The sequence below is a fragment of the Myotis daubentonii genome, chromosome 11 (genome assembly GCF_963259705.1).
Source record: "Myotis daubentonii chromosome 11, mMyoDau2.1, whole genome shotgun sequence".
In the NCBI taxonomy this organism is placed as follows: Eukaryota; Metazoa; Chordata; class Mammalia; order Chiroptera; family Vespertilionidae; genus Myotis; species Myotis daubentonii.
The window spans coordinates 52,859,564-52,878,005 of record NC_081850.1 but is presented as its reverse complement, the minus strand read 5'-3'; the positions used below and the strand labels follow the sequence as shown (position 1 = coordinate 52,878,005).

The window sequence follows — 18,442 nt, the reverse complement described above, 5'->3', positions numbered from 1 at the left end:
TATAAAGAAGACAGAATTACTTTGTCCTCCCCAGGGCAGCCCATTAAGGAAGGTGCCAACTTCCTACCCTTGCTCCTGTCACCTGTGATTAATTCATTCAATATTTACTAAGCCATGCCCGTGCTAAGCACTGGAAAATAGAGATGTATTATCACCTCCCCTGACGCAGGGGACTGGCAACTCCAACACACACTGCTGTGGCCCTCTAAGCTCAGATTCAATGTCCTAGCATAGTGAGTTGAGGATCTTCGAGCTCAAATCCCTTCTCCAACCTCCCCAGCAAGTGGTAGTCCAGACTGATAACTCCAGCTATGAGCCCAGGACAGCTGTTCACTCTGCTACCACTTCCCTGTCATGTTTCCACATCCCCAACCACACACTCTCACTAGTGATGCCTTGGGGAGCCTTCTGGGGAGTGAACTGAGTACCCATTAGACCAGCAGTTCTTAAAATGTGGTCCTCAGGCACAGGGGTTCCCAAAACCCTTTCAAGGATCCATGAGATCAAGATTATTCTCATAGTAATACTAAGACATTATTTTCCTTTTTCAGTGTTAACGTTTGTACTGATGTTGTAAAAACCTTAGTGGGTAAACTGCCTTAGCACAAATCAAGACAGTGTACTAATAGCCATTGTATTCTCACCACCATGCACTAGTAACTTAAAAAAAAAAAATGCTAGTTTCACTCCAGACTGTCCTTAATGAAGCAATGAGACCTTATTAATTTTATTAAATCTTATCCCTGGAGTAACAAGTCTTCAATATTCTCTGCGATGAACTGGGAAGTGGGCATAGAGCTTCTGCTAGACACAAGAGTATGATGGTGTCTTGAAGAAAGCACTTAGTTTGTTGAGTTGTGAGCTGAACCAACTGCTTTTTTTCATGGAACTCCCCGTTGACCTGAAAGGATGACTGGCAGAGGAACCATGATTATCAGACTTGAGTAGCAGGCCGACCTTTTCTCAGAAAGGAGCAAAGTGGGTCTGTCAATTCAGAGAAAAACCTGACAGTATTTGGTGCCAAGGATAGAATTGGAGCTTTCAAGTAAAGATTAGAACTTTGAAAACCTGTATCTGCTACCATGAGCTTCACAATGTCCCAAAACTTTCCTGTTGAAAACACTCCTGATATTCAGAAATGTAACTTTAAAAAATATATATATACTCAAATGTGTCAACATTTGGAACATTTGCATAGCTCAGTGAATCAATATTTTCCACATGACCGATGCATGCTGTTACAAAATTATTCCTGGGTAAAACCACCCAAGTGCAATACAGACCAATGGACTTTAATATAAAATAGTAAAAAAGGCTATTGACACGGTTTCAGGTTCCACTTTGCACCTAGCCTTTGAGAAACTACCATTTGTCAAGTGTTCATGTTATAGCAAGAATATCCACAATTACCTGAAAAGGCTATCTATACACCACTCTCTTTCCCACTATGTTTCTGAGACTAGATTTTCTTCATATGTAGTACTTCAAACCAACCAAAGTAGAGCAACAGACAGAAAGCCAAGTAGATTCTGAGAACGCACCTGTCCTCTATTAAGCTAGAGACTGAGGAGATTTGCAAAAATGTAAAATAACGGCCATCCTCACTAATGTGGGGAGGTGAGTATAGTTATTTTTTCATGAAAAACATGTTAACATGGTTTATTTCTATGAAGTACTATTTAAAATTTTTCTCACTCCCATTTTAATATGGTAAATATTGATAGATGTAACCTACTTCAACGAAGGCTTTTTGGATCTTCAAATGCCACTCAACTTCTAAGAGTGTAAGGGGTTCTAAGACCAATCCACATAGTATTGGTATTTTGGGGGTATCTGGGACCCAGTGCATAAGAAATTCACCTGGCAAATGTTTACCAAGTGCCAACTCTATGCCTGAGGCTCCGCTAGGCATGGGGGCTTCAGAATTGGAGGACTCGCAGACCAGGGGAGGAGAGGAACAGGTGAGAGAAGAGCTATAAAGGGACAATGATGAGAATCGAGGAGCCTGCACCAGGAGCATATGGCCATTAGGGAGGGGGTGAAAGAGCAAGTAGCCAGGGATGCTTCCCAGAGGAGCAGACACTCCACCTGAGTCTGTAAGGCCAGGTAAGGGGGAGCATGCTAGGGAGGGGGAGCAGGATGCCTAGATTAGAATGCCTTAGGCCTAAGGCAGAGGCTTTCAGAAAAGTTTGGCTATTTCCAGCGCCTACAGTAAGTAGCTCAATATGAAAGCAGCATGAAGTGCAAGCCTGTACTGGAGGTGAGTTGGGGGGGACAGGGGCCGAGCGATGTCTTTCCTGAGTCCGGGAAAGCGGGGAGACGGAGGGCGTTCACCGTGAGAGGTCGGCTGGTTCCGTGAGCAGCAGCAGCCACAAGCCCGAGATACGTTCCCCTCCTCCGCCCCCACCCCCGGCCCAGGCCGGGCCCACGGGTCCCCGGTTCCCACCCCTCGGCCCCTGGGGAGCGAGGCGAAGCGCTCCCCCCGCCCCCCACCCCCGGCTTCCTCGGCCTGGCCCCCCTTAACCGCCCGAGGCGTTCTCCTCTCCCCCACTCCCCCACCCCGTCCCCAGGAAACAGCGAACACAGCCCCGCGCCCGCGCTCCAGGCTCCCGACCCCAGGACCCGGCTCTGGGGGCAGTGGCTCGCGGTCTCGGCTGGCGGGGGGGCCACCTCTCTCCGGCTCCCGACCCCCGCCTGCCCCGCCCCTGCCCAGCCCCGCCTCCCCTCGGGGAAACATCCCAAAAAAGGGCAGAAAAGAAAGTTCGGCGTAAACTCGGCCTCGGGGGGAGAGAGGAGAGTCCGCTGGGAGAAGGGGGGTGCGCGGGGCCACCACGCCGGGGGGTGGGGGGTTGGGGGGGCGGGGGCGAGGCAGGGTGACCGGAGGGCGGTCGGACACCGGGGCGAGGAGGGGGCGAGGCGGGGGGCAGGGAAGCGCCCGGGTGGAGGGGGGGGCGGGCGGCGCGCGTCCCTCCCGGCTGCGCCGCGTGGAAACTATGCGGGGCACGTGGGGGCGGGGCGGGCAGGCGCGGAGTTGGGCTCCCGGCCGCCGGGCGACCGCAGAGGAGGGGCCCCGGCCCCGGGGGCTGAACTGAGAGGGGAGCGAGGGCAGGAGAGGTCGAGCCCGCCCCCGGCTCGGGGCGCCCCTCCTGCCCCCGTGTCCCCAGGTCCCCGGGAGGCGCTCCGTGATCCCCGCCGCGTCGGTGACGCCAGTCCCGCGTCCGGGGCCGGGGGTAAACTGAGGCATCGCGCCGCGGAGGGGCCCCGCCCCCAGGAGACATTCAATCCGGGGGGGATTTGCAGGAAACTTCTAAATTAAGGCCGGCGGCTGCCGCAGCTCCGGGGGGGCACGCGGTCCCTGCGCCCGGGCAGCTGCCGTGAGCTCACGCCCCGAAATAGCCCCGGGGGCCCCGCCGCAGCTGCCGCCGGGCCGGGGTGTCACTCAAGAGCTAGCGCGGAGCCCCCCGGCCCGAGGGTCCGTCCCCGCCCCGCCCTCCCTCCGCAGGGGTAGGCTTTTTACCGGACGGTCCGGGCTACCTTCCCTTCCGACGGCCTGGAGGGGGGGTGGGGAGAGGGAGGGAGGGGCGGGGCCGAAGGGGGCGGTCCCGAGGGGTGGGCGCCGGGGGCGACCGCGCCCCCCGACCGGGCCGAGCTTCTGCCCCTACAAGGTTCGGGTCGCGGCGGGGGAGGGTCCCGGCCCCCGGCTCCGCCCGGCTGCGCCCGGCCTTTTAGGCGCCCTCGCGGCGGGACCGCCCCAGTCCCACCCGGCACTCCGCGCCCACCGCCCGCGCAGCCAGCCCATTGCCCCCGGTCCGCACCGCCGCCGGCCGGCCCTCCCCCGCCGCAGCCATGGACGCCATCAAGAAGAAGATGCAGATGCTCAAGCTGGACAAGGAGAACGCCATCGACCGCGCTGAGCAGGCGGAGGCCGACAAGAAGCAGGCTGAGGACCGCTGCAAGCAGGTGGGGACCCAGGGCCTAGCCCTAGGGCGACCCCATACCCCCACCCCCAGCGAGGGTGGGGTAGGCTCTGCCCCGTGTCCCTTATCCTAGGGACTGCTCTCTGAGGCTCGCTCCCCGTCCGGTGCACCTTCATAGGACCCTAGGGACCTAGCCAGAACCAGACTTCATCCTACCCACCAGAGCCCCGGGACCCACCGTCCCCCAGGTCCCACGCCTGCCCTTGAAGAACAATGATGAGCCCTGCTTCTTGGGGCTGGAAACTCTCTCTCACCCCCCCCCCCCCCCCCCCCCCAGTTCTCCTGGCTGCACTGTTTCTCCTCTGCTATCCCTCTTCCTCCCTGACAGCCTCTAAATTATCTTAGTACCCCCTCCCACACCCTGCCTCCCCGGCCTGGGCCTGGCTGACCCGCGCTCTCTCTGCAGCTGGAGGAGGAACAGCAGGCCCTCCAGAAGAAGCTGAAAGGGACGGAGGATGAGGTGGAAAAGTATTCAGAGGCCGTGAAGGACGCCCAGGAGAAACTGGAGCTGGCTGAGAAGAAGGCCACCGATGTGAGTGTGGACCTGGGGGCGGGGGGGAGGGGTCCTGGACATGGGAATGAAGGGAGAGGGGACCTATATATCCCAGCACCAGGACAGAAATGTCTTCCCTCAGGAACCCGGGCCAGGGCAAGCTTGCACAAATAATCATAATCCCAGGCAGTGGGTAAATCAAAACCACCTACCACTTCCCCCAGAGGACAGGGCCTTGTAATTCCTTTTGGCTCCAGCTCTTTCAACGTACAGTGATCAAACAGTGAGTCATCGTGGGGGTGGGTGGTACAAGAATTCGCCATCCGCCTCCATTAATCCTGCAGCTGAAAATGGAGAGGAGACTACAGCTACACTGGTGGGGTGTGGGTCTAGGTGCTGTTAGGCAAGGGGGGAGAGAGGAATCTGAAAGTGGGCCCTGACTTGAGTTACACTCCTGGGGGGGCATTAGAAATTCCCTGGCCCTGACCTCTGGCTCCGGTAGCCCTGCTGGGCACTGGGGCCCCTTATTTACCCTCATTAAGTTGTCAGCCTCGAGACCATGCCAGGCCACAGGGCAAAGGGACAGGGCCACAAATGCCAGGGCAGCTGCTTTGGCAGGCCTTGCTCACTCAGACGTCTCTGCCCACCCCACTCTCTAACCAGACTTCTCTAGCCCCTGTCATTCCCAGCCCCCACCTTGAGGTAAGAGAATAGCCATAAGTCTTTGGACATGGTTACTTGTACCATTCTCTGCCTCAGTTTCCCCATTTGCCTTGTACCCAGGATTCTTCTAAGTTTAAGATGAGCCTACGGATATGTTGGTGGGATGGGGGGATTAGCATAAGCATGGTCTGAATGGGAGATCAGAGATGGCATCACTCTTTGTGTTGACCATGATCCATGTTTCCCAATTCCCTCCCCCCATGCCCACCCTGACCTCCAGCCTTTGGATTTGGTTCTCCACCAGCCTTGGCACTTGGGAGGGAACTGACCCGCAGCTGCTCTCAAAGACAACCCTGGGCATCTGATACTCTATAAATAACCAAGGCCCAGTGCAGCTGGAGGCAGGACTGGAAACTCAAGGAGCTGGGTGGGGGCTGGAGGGAAGGAGGGTGGACAGGGACAGAGCTGGGGAAGCTGGGCAGCAGTGCCAGGAGGAGAAAGGAAACTGCCCAAACTTATTTTGTGACCTTGAACACCACACGTGACTTACACAGTTTCTTCCTCCATTTCTCCCTTCTTTCCTGCTCCCTATTTGTCCAATGGCGACAGTAGTGCCTGTCTGTTGTTAGAAAGCAGCATCCATAACCAAGAGCTTGAAAAGCAGAAAATGGTAAATGACCGTCCTGGCACGAGGACCCCAGGACTTCCCAGAGCTGTCTGTCACCCCACTATCATGAAGCGTTTTCCTTTCACAGTCTCATCTCTCTCTAGAGTCGCCCCCCCCCACCCCCATGTCATGCTTCCCAACCCCCAGTGCTGTTCCCAGAGTCCTTCCGCCTTGAGTCATCCGGCCTTGTGCCCACAATGGGCTCCTGTCACTGTAGGTGGCCTTCAGCACCTGGAGGACAAGCTACTACTTTCTATATATGGTACTGTTTCCCTCGCCCTCCTACCACCAGGGCCTGCTTTCTTCCCCCTCTGTCCCCAGTGCTGCACCCCCTCTCCCCTCTCACTTCTTCCCCTACACTGATCCTTTCTCCTCTCCAGTCTTAAATCTCAGGGTCCCTATGTCTTTGTGTCTGAGGAAGCACCAGGGATAACTAACGTTTATGGCGTGTGGACTCTGCGGGCAATGTGTTCACATGCTTTTTGCATATTATTTTATTTCCCCAGATCATCAGAATTGCTTAGGAGCCTTAAAATGAATAAATAAAAATAGAATTTTCAAGTTCCTGCCCTGGAGATCTCAGTTTAGTGGATCTAGCAAGGAGCTAGAGAACCTGTTTAATTATATAATCCCCAATTGTCCTGTTGATTAACAGTCTATGAAGAAGGATCTGCTATTGTCAACTCGGATTTTAAAAGGAGAAAACTGAGGCTTAGAGAGACTAAATAAGTTGCCCAAGATCACACAAGTGTTGAGTGGCTGAGCCGTGGCTCAAAGAGAACAGTCTAACTCAGAGCTGATACTTAATTCCAAACTAGACTGCTTCTCTCATTGTCTTTCATTGGAGCCCTTCCTTCTTGCTCTGCCCTCTCTTTTCCTCAAGATACCAGCAGTTTCCATGGAACTTCTCCAGAACCTCCACGTTTTGCCTGTGTAATTTAGGATCAGTGTCTGAGTATCCATCACTCACGCTGCCCTTGCACTGCCCCCAGTTGCCTCTTCATCTTGCCAGGGAACCCCTTGCTACAGCCCTGGTGTCCCCATACAGGTCTGGCTTTCCTCCAGAGCCCCTCGCTGGGAGTCTGCCTGGCAACTGATGACATCACTTGATCTTGATTCTATGATTGGCTGTTTTTGACAGATTGCTGTTAAGTTGGCCTGATTCTTCCCCACTCCCTTACCTTGACCGGCCTTGCTGTGGAGTCAGGGCTGCCTCAGACCTGGTCCCAGCACTTGGAGTGTTCTCTGAGGGGACAGAGCTGCATGCCTAACTATGCTCAGTGCCTGCACTGGCCCTGTAGCAGAGAGTGGAGCTTGTCGAGGAATGCGTATTTGGGGCTGGAGCATAGAGTCTGGGGAGAAGATAGATGGTTGGTTAGAGGGTAAAAAATAGGAAGACAGGAAGCCTAGGTTCTTTCTCATAAGAATCTTACCATCCTCTGGAGCCTCCCTGATCCTCATCCACGGTAGACAAAGCCTGTCTGATCTCTCACCTTTGACCCATAGGCCGAGGCAGATGTGGCCTCCCTGAACCGCCGCATTCAGCTGGTAGAGGAGGAGCTGGACCGGGCGCAGGAGCGCCTCGCTACAGCCCTGCAAAAGCTGGAGGAGGCTGAAAAGGCAGCTGATGAGAGCGAGAGGTGGGCAGGGGGTCCTCAGGGTGGAGCCAGGGAAGGGGGATGCTCTCTCTGCTGGTCCTGACCCCACCCTCACCCCTCTCTCTGCCTCACAGAGGAATGAAGGTCATTGAAAACCGAGCCATGAAGGATGAGGAAAAGATGGAGCTGCAGGAGATGCAGCTGAAGGAGGCCAAGCACATCGCTGAGGATTCAGATCGCAAATATGAGGAGGTGACAGCCCCGCTCCACTTCCTCTCACTCCCACGCTCCACACACCCCGAGTCATTCACCAGGGACCTATGCCTTCTCTCCCCTGCCTGACCTCAGGTGGCCAGGAAGCTGGTGATCCTGGAAGGAGAGCTGGAGCGCTCAGAAGAAAGAGCTGAGGTGGCTGAGAGGTAAGATTACCCTGGGGTGGGAGTGAAACTTAGCCTGAGCCAGTGACTATGGGGCCCTCTGCACAGTGGGAAAGCAGTTTCTCAGGCTTGGGGCCACAGGGACAGGTCCTGCCCTCTGACCCCTACCTGCTGCCCCCAGCCGAGCCCGGCAGCTGGAGGAGGAACTTCGAACCATGGACCAGGCCCTCAAGTCCCTGATGGCCTCAGAGGAGGAGGTAGTGACCTCTCTGGACCTTTCTGGGCAATAGCGCCTTCTCTCATCTCGCCTTCCCCTCCATCTCAGGCTGCTCCCTCTCATCTGCTGGGGGTCTGGAAGGGCCTGGGGCCTCAGAACGCTGCCTGCTGTCACTCTCACAACTTTGCTCTTCTCTTCTCTCCTCCCCCTCCCCCACTGTGCCGTCTCCACTGTCTCCCCCCACTGTGCCCTCACACCCCACCCTGCCACACATCCCCTGCAGTAAATGTGGGGACCTAGAGGAGGAGCTGAAAATTGTTACCAACAACTTGAAATCCCTGGAAGCCCAAGCAGACAAGGTAGAGGGGGGTAGAGGGGCAGTGAGGATGGGGTCCTGCAGGGGAGGGAGGCGATGGGCCCAGGCAGTGGGGGGCTGGATGGTCCATGGAGACAAGATCATGAGTAGCTTGCGGGGCTCAGGAGAAATGAAGGATTTGTGGAGGCAATCTACTAATGGCATGTGTATGTCCCTAAAAGTACTCCACCAAAGAAGATAAATATGAAGAGGAAATCAAACTGCTGGAGGAGAAGCTAAAAGAGGTGAGAGTCCTTCCAGCCCCCACCTTCCCGTCCAGCCCCACAGTCCCTAGCAGAGACTGCCTGTAGCGGGAAATCTGGAGACCAGGATAGAAGAAATGGTTGACTTAAGTGATAGTGCCTGGGAGGGCCTCATTTTTGGGTCATTTCCGCATCTTGCCTTTACTCCCAGGCTGAGACCCGAGCAGAGTTTGCCGAAAGGTCTGTGGCAAAGCTGGAGAAAACCATCGATGACCTGGAAGGTAACGGAGGCCGCCCCTCCACCCCCAAACCGCACTCCCTGTGACTGTGAGCTCATCCCTTTTCTTCACATCCCATTATACAGTATCTGTGACCGATAAACTAGGGCTGTACCACCTAAGACTCCACACACTCTGGTGCTGGGTGCCTGCCGTGTAAGCACCCGTAACCGGCGACACCTCCAGTGCTTCTTAAACTTGAGCATCCCCCAGAGGTTTTAAAAGGCAGATTTCTGGGTCCTGCTCCGAAATGACTGCTGACTTTGGGCTGGAGAATCTGTACGTCTCACAAGCTCTCTGGGAAAGCAGACGCGGATGCTCGGTCCTTGGACCACACTTTGAGCGGCACTGATTTAGACAAGTCTGTCTCCAAGTGCAACACAGGGGAGCCCTATCACAGAGACTTCTTTGTGACCTAGAGAGCTATTTGGTTTAACATCTAGGTTTGCAAGACAACACTGATGTCAATTACTATTTTAAGCTAGATTTGGTGTAAACAATCATGCAGGTATTTGCTAGTCTATGGCTATTTCCCACTGTCACCGACATCGTGCCTAGGACTGACTTTCCTTCCTATTGTACGAGAACCCTTCACTTTCATAACTCCAGTTTCCCTTGTGTCCAGCCTTCTCAGGCAAGCCTCTGTTTTATCTCCAACTTTGCAAGACTTTAGGTCTTTCTGGCTTGAACTCTCTTCCACTGAAGCGAGCACTCCTGCTTATCAAAAAGCACTGTGCCCCCAGGTCCCCAGAGGAGGCAGCAACTCCTGGCAGAAGAACCAATTTAGGGTACAGAGAAGGACAAGAGAGACAGGAGTGCAGAGAAGGGAGGGAGCCCTGAGGACTGACCAGCCTGCTCTCTGGCCTCTGTCACTCGTCTTTGCCCACCTCTCTCTGATTCTTGTTCTCTCTTTCCATTATCCTCTCTCCTGCCTTTCCTCTTCCCCTCTATTCCCTCTCCCCACACTCCCATCCATCCCTGGACCCCCTCCAGACGAAGTCTATGCGCAGAAGATGAAGTACAAGGCCATCAGCGAGGAGCTGGACAACGCACTCAATGACATCACCTCTCTCTGAGCCCCTCACCAGTGTGGCCCCTCGGCCCCTTCTCTCCTCTCCTTTCTACTCTCTCTCTGAGGAGGGATCAGGCAGGAGGAGAAACGTTGCCAACACTGCATAGCCAGGCTGGGCGCAGCCTGGGAGAGCACCCATCTCACGTGCTGCCCACCCTGGCACTTGCTTCTTCCTTCTACCCATCACTCCACCCTCCACCCTCCAGACTCTACCTCTCTCTGCTGCTTAATAAACTCAACTTGGTCTCTGTGCTGTTTTCCTGTCCTCCAGAGAGCACTTCCTTCCTTTTCCCCCACAAGAGCACTGCTGAGACCTTGGCTCTTACAGACACCCCAATCTTGTGACACCCACAAAGCTCTGTGGCCCACACCGAGATCCCCTCTGCATGGCACGCACAGTCTGTCACTGTCACTGCTGCATGCGGGCATGGTATGACTCCATCCATCACCCTGCGCTCTCCGGTGCCTCTGCAGACCCAGGCCTGTCACTGACCTTGGAGCGCTGAGCTGGGCTTCCAGGATCTCAAGGAATGACCGGAAGGGAGATGGGGTGGTGAGGGGAGGGGTAAGAAGGTTGTCAAAGGTCTGAGATGAAGTTTGGAAAAACGTTGGATGCCAGCAACGTGGGTTTTTCACTGCAGGTCTGTTTTCTGCCTCAAGTCTGTCTGTCTGTCTATCCCTCTCTTTCCTGGCTCAGTCTTTGTCCTTCCTTCTGTTTCCAACTCTCTTAAAGCTTCTCAAGAAGAATGATAAATTAGTTTATGACTTAGGCCTTCCCATCCCACCTCCATGACCCCAGAGTCTTGAGTGAGGTATCCATGTCTGTTCTGGTCAGTTCATCCATTTGCCCCTACCATGGGGTCCCCAGACCCCTGAATGCTGTGTCTTCATGTGCCTCCAACCCACTCCATGTCTGTCTGTCACACCCCCTGTCCATGCTCCCCACGTCTGTCCCCTAGTGTCTCCCCTCCCCCTCCTCATGTGCTGCTTCCTCTCACAGAGACCTTGGCCAGTGCCAAGGAGGAGAACGTGGAGATTCACCAGACTCTCGACCAGACCCTGCTGGAACTCAACAACCTGTGAGGGTTGGCCCTGCCTCCAGCCAGGTTACAGTTGCCGCCCTAACCCAATAAAACATGTTACTGGCATCACAGGGCCCTCTCAGCCTTTCTTTGGTGTTGGCAGTGGTGGTGGTAGTTTTCCAACGGGAGAAGGCTGAGATGATGCCTGAGGGGAGCAATGGAGTCGGAAGGGCCCCTGAGGAGCAGGGCCTGGGTCTATGCTCTATGAGGAGACTTCCTTTTTGATGGTGGTGGGCGGGGGGGGGGGGGGGGGGGGCGGTTCACTCATTTAGGAGGGGCGGCGACCAGGCTTGTGGAGCAGAGAGACCCAGAGGGCTGGGGTTACATTCTGGCCTTGACTCCCCAAAGGGCAAAGGAGCTGCTGTCAGCACCACTGCCCCATTCCAGCAGGTGCCTGAGCCCGGCAACGTAAGCTGAAGACAAAACTGCAAAGCTACACAGATTTTACTTGAGCAGGAGAAAGCCCCAAAGCCTCAATGTGATTTAAGCCTAGACACTGAGCCTGCCCCACTCCCAGTTACACACACTGGTCTACATACACATATATGTGCGTGTGTGCACACAAACACACGACCATTTCAACAATCTCAGTGATTTCTGCCCCCTTCCTGATAGCAGGTGACCCCCCACCACCAAAGATGTTCACACCCTAATCTTGTGAAATGTGACTTTGCATGGGAAAGGGACCTTGTGAGTCAGCTAAGATGTTTGAGATGGGGCGGTCATCCTGGGTTATTGGAGTAGGCCCAATGTAACCATCAGGGTCCTTAGAAGAGGGAGGCAAAAAGGTCAAGAGTGGATGCGGGAGATGTGACAGTAGCGCAATGTGATGCAGGGGCCACAAGCCAAGGAGTGTGTGGCTTCCAGAAGCTGAAAAGGACAGGGAAACACTCTGATCAATGTCCAGGCCTGCCAACACCTGGACTTTAGCCCTTAAGATTCATTTTGGACTTCTCACCTCCGGAAGTCTAAGTGAATGAATTCACATTGCCATTGAGATGGTGATACTTTGTTATAGCAGCAGTAGGAAATGGATACACTATCCTGATTTGGGGAACAAAGCTACCTTCCACATATTTTATTAGAAACATTTATTTTAAAAAAATCTTTGGTGACTAAAAAGGAAGTGGTGTAATAGGCAGGACAGACCGAAGTCTCCAGCTCCCCTCGGATTCCTCTGGCTGGCTTCTCTGCACATTCTCCACGTTCCAGGCCTCTAGGCCACAGTCTCAGTGACCTCGGCTGGATGGTAGCTAACGGCCCCTTTGGTCCCACTTGGATGTCTACACGACAGGGAAGCCCAATCAGAAAACTGGCCCAGGACCAGCTCATTTGTGCAATTTGCATGAAGCTGTTGTGGACTCCACACAGGAAGTGGGGGTTGTGCCTGAGGGACAGGGTCAGTACAGTACATACTTTTGCTGCCTTCTCATCTGCACAAGGAAGGCAAGGCTGGTCACAGCAAAGAGAATGCCAAAAACCAGGGCCAGGATGTCACCTGTAGGGAGAGGAGAGACTGCCTCGGTGCGAGAGCCAGTAGGGTCCCCTCAGGGCCTACTTCCCAATGCCTGTGCCCCCAACCCAGCCCTAAATTCTCCAGCTGCCCCCAACATATCGGAATCTAGAAGAGACCAGCAAAGGGATGCAGATGGATACGCAAGAAGGGGGGAAAATAAGCACCTTTTTTCCTCCCTAAAAATGAAGTCAAAGAGGTCATTTGGGAAAAAGACATGCTAGATTTTTGGAGCTTCATTCTGAACAACTCTTGCCGTGGGGGACAATAAAGGACCCCCCACCATGACCTGACACTCTATCCTGCTGGGTTTGGAGGTCTGTTCTGCAGAAAAGGAAGGGCAGTAGACGTGGTCCCGACTAGTCCCTGGGACTAAACTGTGCCGAGGGGTGTCCCCAGCATCAGGAGCCGGAGGAGAGGGGCAGACTCACCAGCCGCGAGGCAGGAGTTCAGGTGGACTGAAGAGAAAAGGGAGACATTAGAGCCGGGCCTGTGACCTCCAGTGACAGACAAATGAGGGCACAGGGGAGGATGAGAGACCTGGGCTGGGCAAAGTGACATGGGGCACAGACAAAGCCGCACCTGGCTGAACAGTCTCAACAGTCCGCTCCACTCCAGTAGGGAAGGAGGCCTCGATCGTTCGCCCATTCAAAGGCTGCGTGGCTCGGAAGTTCAGGTGTAGCCGAGAGCCCTCCGGTCCCCACAGGGAGCCAGAGAGGGTGTGGAGCTATGGAGGTCATTAGGCAGTGGAAGGAGGGCCCAAGACAAGGAAGCGGATCAGAGGCCTATTCACAGACAGTACCTCAGGTCTCCACCCTCCATGCCCCTTCTCTCTCCCACACCGCCCTTTCATTATGCCTCCTCTTCTACACCCCTTCCCCCACATCCCACATCCCAACATGTTCCAGCCCCACCTGCTTAGCACTCAGTCTCACTGTCTGGTTGAAAACAGTCCAGATGACCCCTTGGGCACAGGGGGGTGTGGTCAGAGACCCCTCATATCGGAAGTAGCGGCTGAGATCCGAGGGCAGCAGTGCAGATATGTCCAGTCCTGGCACCCAAGTCTCTGAGTCTGTGGAGAGGACCTGTGCTGGAATCTCACCTAGATGCCCCCTCCCCCAAAGCTCTGGGTATAGGGATAGGGGTACAGTTTCATATCCCGGAAGCCACGTTGACTCAGTCCCCTGAGACCACTTCTTCACTAAGTGCATCCCTTCCCCAAACTCAGCACAAGACAACTCAGGGGAAAGCGAAGGGCTCTGGAGCCGCGCAGAGGGAGAGAATTGCACCTTAGTTGCTCCCTCTGCGTCTTCATTCTCACTTTGCATACTATGGTACATGTTGGACCACACAGTGAAGCTCAGAGAAAATAAAAAAAGGAAAATGAGCTGAATAACTTGTAAATAAATATAAATAACCATAAAAAAAACCACACACAAAAACTGGAAAAGCACAGCTCCTTGTATTTTAGCAAAACTTAACATCCAGCTGGGTGAGATTTAAAATGACCCAGGATGACTGAGAAGAAAAAGATTTCCAACAAAAGTATTTACATATTTAAAATATGTGATGCTTGCCCGGCCGGCATGGCTCAGAGGTTGAGCATTGACCTATGAACCAGGAGGAGGTCAAGGTTCGATTCCTGGTCAGGGCACATGCACGGGTTTTAGGCTCGACCCCCAATGTGGGGCATGCAGGAGGCAGGCGATCAATGATTCTCTCTCATCCTTGATGTTTCTATCTCTCTCTCTCTCCCTTCCTCTTTGACTTCCATAGCTCCACCCCATCTCTGGCTCCCCGTGGGGACCTGAGGACTCTTGGCTACAAATGAACTTCCAAGCCATGCAGCCTTTCAATAAAAAATAATAAATAAATAAATATACAAATATGTGAGGCTTATGAAGAATAGATAGTTCTCAGAAAAATTTGAGCTCCCCAGACTCAACTCCAGAAGTTCCAAACACATTTTTGTTTTTGATCTTATTTGTTTTTTGCCTTATTTTGGTTTTTTATTCGGTGTTTGGTTTTAAACCATAAGACCTGTGGGCGGAAGTTTGCTTTTGCCTGTTTGCCTCTGTCCAACTTCATATATTATCAAGATCATCGTCGTCCAGCTCACACATCAACCCTCTGCCTGTGGGAGAGACCCCATCTCCGTACCTTCCTCAGCGACTTCTTCCAAATGAGACAGCAGCTGCTCATAGGCGCTGTTTTCTTCTGGGCCTTCCTAGGAGATGACAGTGCAGGAAGGTAATACATGCATCTGGGCCATGGCTAGAGGCCTGAAGGTGAGGTGGGGTTCCCAGAGTCCTCCCTCATTTCTCAGCTCTGAGAATGCCGGGGGAAACCCTAAAGCTTATGTATTATTACTCAGAGTTGACTTACTCTGCAAACTAAGCCGACAAGCGCTGCAGGCTAGTTTGCAATAGCAAATTGGAGGAGGAAATGGAGGAGGGTGGGTCACTAAGACATAAGGCCTTCGTGACCTGGGCCCCACTCCTGAAAACCATAATGGCCTTTGTACTCATGTTACCTCTGCATTCACCTTAATAATTCATGTGATTGACTTGGAGCAAGGACATGTTATTTCTGAGGCACTTCTCTGAACTTTGTACTTTGAGGCTGGCATTAAGGAGTCAGTTAGGGTGTGAATGAGCCTAGCACGTGTCTCAACGTCTCTTCATTTTACCAGCTTCCTCCAAGCACTGTGTATGTAGTCTTAATCATTACAGGTCCGGAGAAAAGAGGTCACTAAATGTTCCTCTAGACTTGATTGCATTTCACAAGGGGAGTATTATTGTTATAGGGGCATTAAAGAAATCACTCCTCTTGATGTCCCCTTTATTGCATCTGTCATTCCCTGAGTGGCCATATTCTGAGTCTTTGCACACACCATTTGCTCTGCATGAACATCTTTTCTTTCCCCTAGTGAAGTCTTCACGTTTCACCTCCTCCGAGAAGCCTTCCCTGACCACCTCTTTTACTGTCCTTGGGCCAGTCGTCACTGGCTGTGGACTCATAGAGACAAGGACCCACGGTTTCTGAATCCTTTGTTAGGCCCAGTGCCTCCCTCACAGTGGCGTTGAATGAATGAACTAATGAGTGAATGAGGATAAGCAGGTGCCAGGGTGAGTGTGCTGGGATGGGTCTCTCGGGGCAAATATACTGAGCCTGGGGGCATGGGGAGGACGGGTGTGGGGGACGTCCAGGGCTCGTACCTGCAGAAAGGCGGCCAGCACGGCCAGGCCTCCTGGGCGCCCCAAGGCCTCGTCAACTTTGGCAAATGCAGTGCTGAGGTGAACCACGTGGATCTGGAGAGGACAGGTGGGTAGGAGTGGGCAAGATCCCCTCGCCATCGCCCCCCTTCGCCCCGCTGCAGACAACTGCACGCTCACCTCCGCAGGGAAACGGTGGCCGCCAACCGTGTGCTCCGAGCCGGGGCGACCCGCAGACCCCCAGTGCAGATGCAACTGCAGGGCCCGGTACTCCCGCCCGGGACCCAGGGCCATCTCCAGCCCGGGAGGCAGAGTCAGCTGCACTGCGAGGGAGAGCCGGTGAGCCGGTGAGTGGGCTCCGCGCCCCCGAGAGCCAGCTAGTCCCCAAGCATAGGGGGACTGTACCCCGAGAACCAGGGAGCTCCGCCCCTTCCCTAAGGCTCCGCCCCGGCCCGCCTCACCGGTGTGGCCATTGTTTCGGAGGCGCAGTTCTGGAAGAGGCGGGAGCTCGAAGCCGAGGAGTTCCAGGGGTGCCAGGGCGGGGCAAAAAGCCGTGAGCTCCGGGCGGATGTCCACCGGGGACTGGAAGCGGCCGGCGCAGGTTGGGGACACCTGGGGCCAGGGCGGGTCGCCTGCGGTGGGAGTATGAACAGGAGTCTAGTGATACGATCAGGAACTTTTAGGGAAGTGGGATAGGAAAAGCGAGGAGGTGGAGCCTGAAGACACTGGGGCGGGAAACAGAAATCGGGCAGATGTGGATGCGGTGGGTGGGTGGGTGGGTCGCCCAGGACTAGAGTTATGGTTGGGGTCAGCTCAGGAGGCGTGGGTGCCCAGATTGGGTCTGTGCGGGCGGGGCGGTTGTCTCACCTCCATAGCGCCAATGACTGCGGTCATCCCCTGCGTGAACGAGAAGGGTTAGGAGTGCGATCTCTGAGCCCAGACCCGCCCCGCTGGCCAGAACGAGGCGGGCCCCCCTCCAGTTTGCAGCCACTGTGTTAGTAAAACGGGGAGGGGCGGCGGGAAGGCCTCAGTCCCAGCCCAAATCAGTAGAGCATCTTTCCTTTCTCCCTTGCCTGTCCCTCCTCCCCACTCATCCCTCTTTCCTTTCTGGTCTCCAACTCTTTTCCCAAAGTTCCTGGCTTGGGAGTCAAGGTGCCAGGGCCCCTACTGGCTACTTCCTTCTTCCCAGGTCTGTTTCCTCACCTGCAAACTGAGGATGAGGTGACCTCCACAAGCCCTCCTGCGCGTCCCCCGAGCGCCCCCTCTTTCCTCTCCGCTCCCCTCATACGCTTACTCCTCCCTACCTACGTTTTCTCTCTTTCCATGTTTCTAGTATCTTCCTCCTCTCCAACCTTCCCCTTTTGTTTCCACCTCTTCCTACTGTCTCTTTCCATCTGTGCCTCATTCCTGTCTCCCCACCATCCTCTTTTAGCTCTGAAAGGGGAAAGGGTCTGGTATCACCGGAACCCTGAGGTTGGGAAAGGCCACTGTCGGCGAACAGGCTCCTCTCCCCTGAACATCCCTGCCTGGGCGGGAGTTTGGTGAAAGGAAGCACAGGCCTCCTGGAGCCTAGATTTGGAGGGCTGACGACCGCCTACCTTTGTTGTTCCTGTGAGTGTCCCTGGGAGCCGCGGTGGGTAGATCCTCTATCTTTGGAGAGTCCTCTTCTGCTTCAGTCTTTATTCCAGGCGTGTCCTCCTCTCCAGGCAGATCCTCTTCACTGGGCAGGTCCTCCTCGCCCAGTGGATCATCTTCCCCAGATGAATCTCCTCCCATGGAGGGAGTCCCCTGCATCCGGGATAGGCGCTGGGGATGGGTAGGTACCAAGAGCAGCAGCAGCAGCAGCAGTTGCACCGTGGGGCCTGGAGCAGGAGCTGAGATCTGCAGAGGGAGCCAGGGACTGGGGCACAGGGGAGCCATGTGGCTGACTGTACGGTGTCCCAGACACGGTGTGTACGGGGTGTACGTGCATTGGAAACAGGAGCTGGGTGGGGGAGGAGCAAGCCTGGAGGGGAGCAGGCTGACTCACAGAGTTCCCTTTTGTAGAGATGGAGCCAAAGTCCCTCCGTTCTGCCTGGCCCTGTGCCCCCTCCTCCATACCATAGCCCGGGTTGGGGTGGAGTGAGGGCAGGTGTGTGCGTAGGCACAAGGTTATCGGGGTCATGGTGTAAGCCTGGAACTTAAGGCACCACCTGGCACTGCGCAGGCTTTCCCTGGCACCACCAGGCTGCCTGCCAGCCAGCCTCAGCTAACCCTGGCCTGCCTCCCAGCCCCAAGCAGGGAAGGGGAAAGACAGCGAGAGGGGAGCAGACCATGTGTGCATCCCCTGCCAGCCAGGGAGCTGGTGAAGGGGTAGGGCAAGCTGCCGCAGGAGCTCTGGGAGGGGGGTGGATGGGTAGGTGGGGGGTTAATTTGAGTATGAATGGAAAACTGAGTATATGTATGAGAGGGGCTCTGATGGGTGTAAAGTAAATTTGTTTTTCATCATATTACACCTCTGCTCAAAAACTTTCATTGACTTCCTATGGTCTGTCAAAGTATCTTCCATCTGCCCATCTTCTCTCTCTAGTTGACTTCCACATCCCTGCAAAATCTTACCCACGATACCTTCCCATCTCATCTCTTCCTACTGTCCCTCACATTCCAGCCAAATTAAACCATTCATTTTTCCCCAAAATGACCGCCTTCCTTCATATAGTTCTCACTACTGGGAATGCCTGCCATTCACACTT

General features: G+C 54.6%; 2 protein-coding genes across 5 annotated transcripts; one reads left to right on the top strand and one right to left on the bottom strand.

Annotated features, from left to right (window-relative positions):
• The first annotated feature begins 3,736 nt into the window (after positions 1 to 3,736).
• TPM2 (tropomyosin 2) lies at positions 3,737 to 11,053 on the top strand. Of its 4 annotated transcripts, none has more exons than XM_059657322.1 (9): positions 3,737 to 3,960; positions 4,384 to 4,509; positions 7,307 to 7,440; positions 7,533 to 7,650; positions 7,747 to 7,817; positions 8,276 to 8,351; positions 8,530 to 8,592; positions 8,762 to 8,831; positions 10,901 to 11,053. In XM_059657322.1, the coding sequence occupies exons 1-9, from the start codon at positions 3,847 to 3,849 to the stop codon at positions 10,981 to 10,983; spliced, it is 855 nt and encodes a 284-aa protein (XP_059513305.1). In that variant the 5' UTR covers positions 3,737 to 3,846; the 3' UTR covers positions 10,984 to 11,053. The 4 variants fall into 4 exon arrangements, with proteins under 4 accessions (XP_059513305.1, XP_059513304.1, XP_059513303.1 ...); XM_059657321.1 differs by lacking the exon at positions 10,901 to 11,053 and adding an exon at positions 9,822 to 10,157; XM_059657320.1 differs by lacking the exon at positions 8,276 to 8,351 and adding an exon at positions 7,957 to 8,032 and having other exon boundaries at positions 3,738 to 3,960.
• A 992-nt stretch (positions 11,054 to 12,045) lies between these two features.
• CA9 (carbonic anhydrase 9) lies at positions 12,046 to 17,669 on the bottom strand. The gene is made up of 11 exons (XM_059657283.1): positions 17,309 to 17,669; positions 16,578 to 16,607; positions 16,172 to 16,342; positions 15,891 to 16,033; positions 15,714 to 15,806; positions 14,656 to 14,722; positions 13,410 to 13,567; positions 13,078 to 13,222; positions 12,927 to 12,953; positions 12,399 to 12,480; positions 12,046 to 12,265 (listed from the first exon to the last, which is right to left on the bottom strand). The coding sequence occupies exons 1-11, from the start codon at positions 17,628 to 17,630 to the stop codon at positions 12,199 to 12,201; spliced, it is 1,305 nt and encodes a 434-aa protein (XP_059513266.1). The 5' UTR covers positions 17,631 to 17,669; the 3' UTR covers positions 12,046 to 12,198.
• Positions 17,670 to 18,442: the final 773 nt, after the last annotated feature.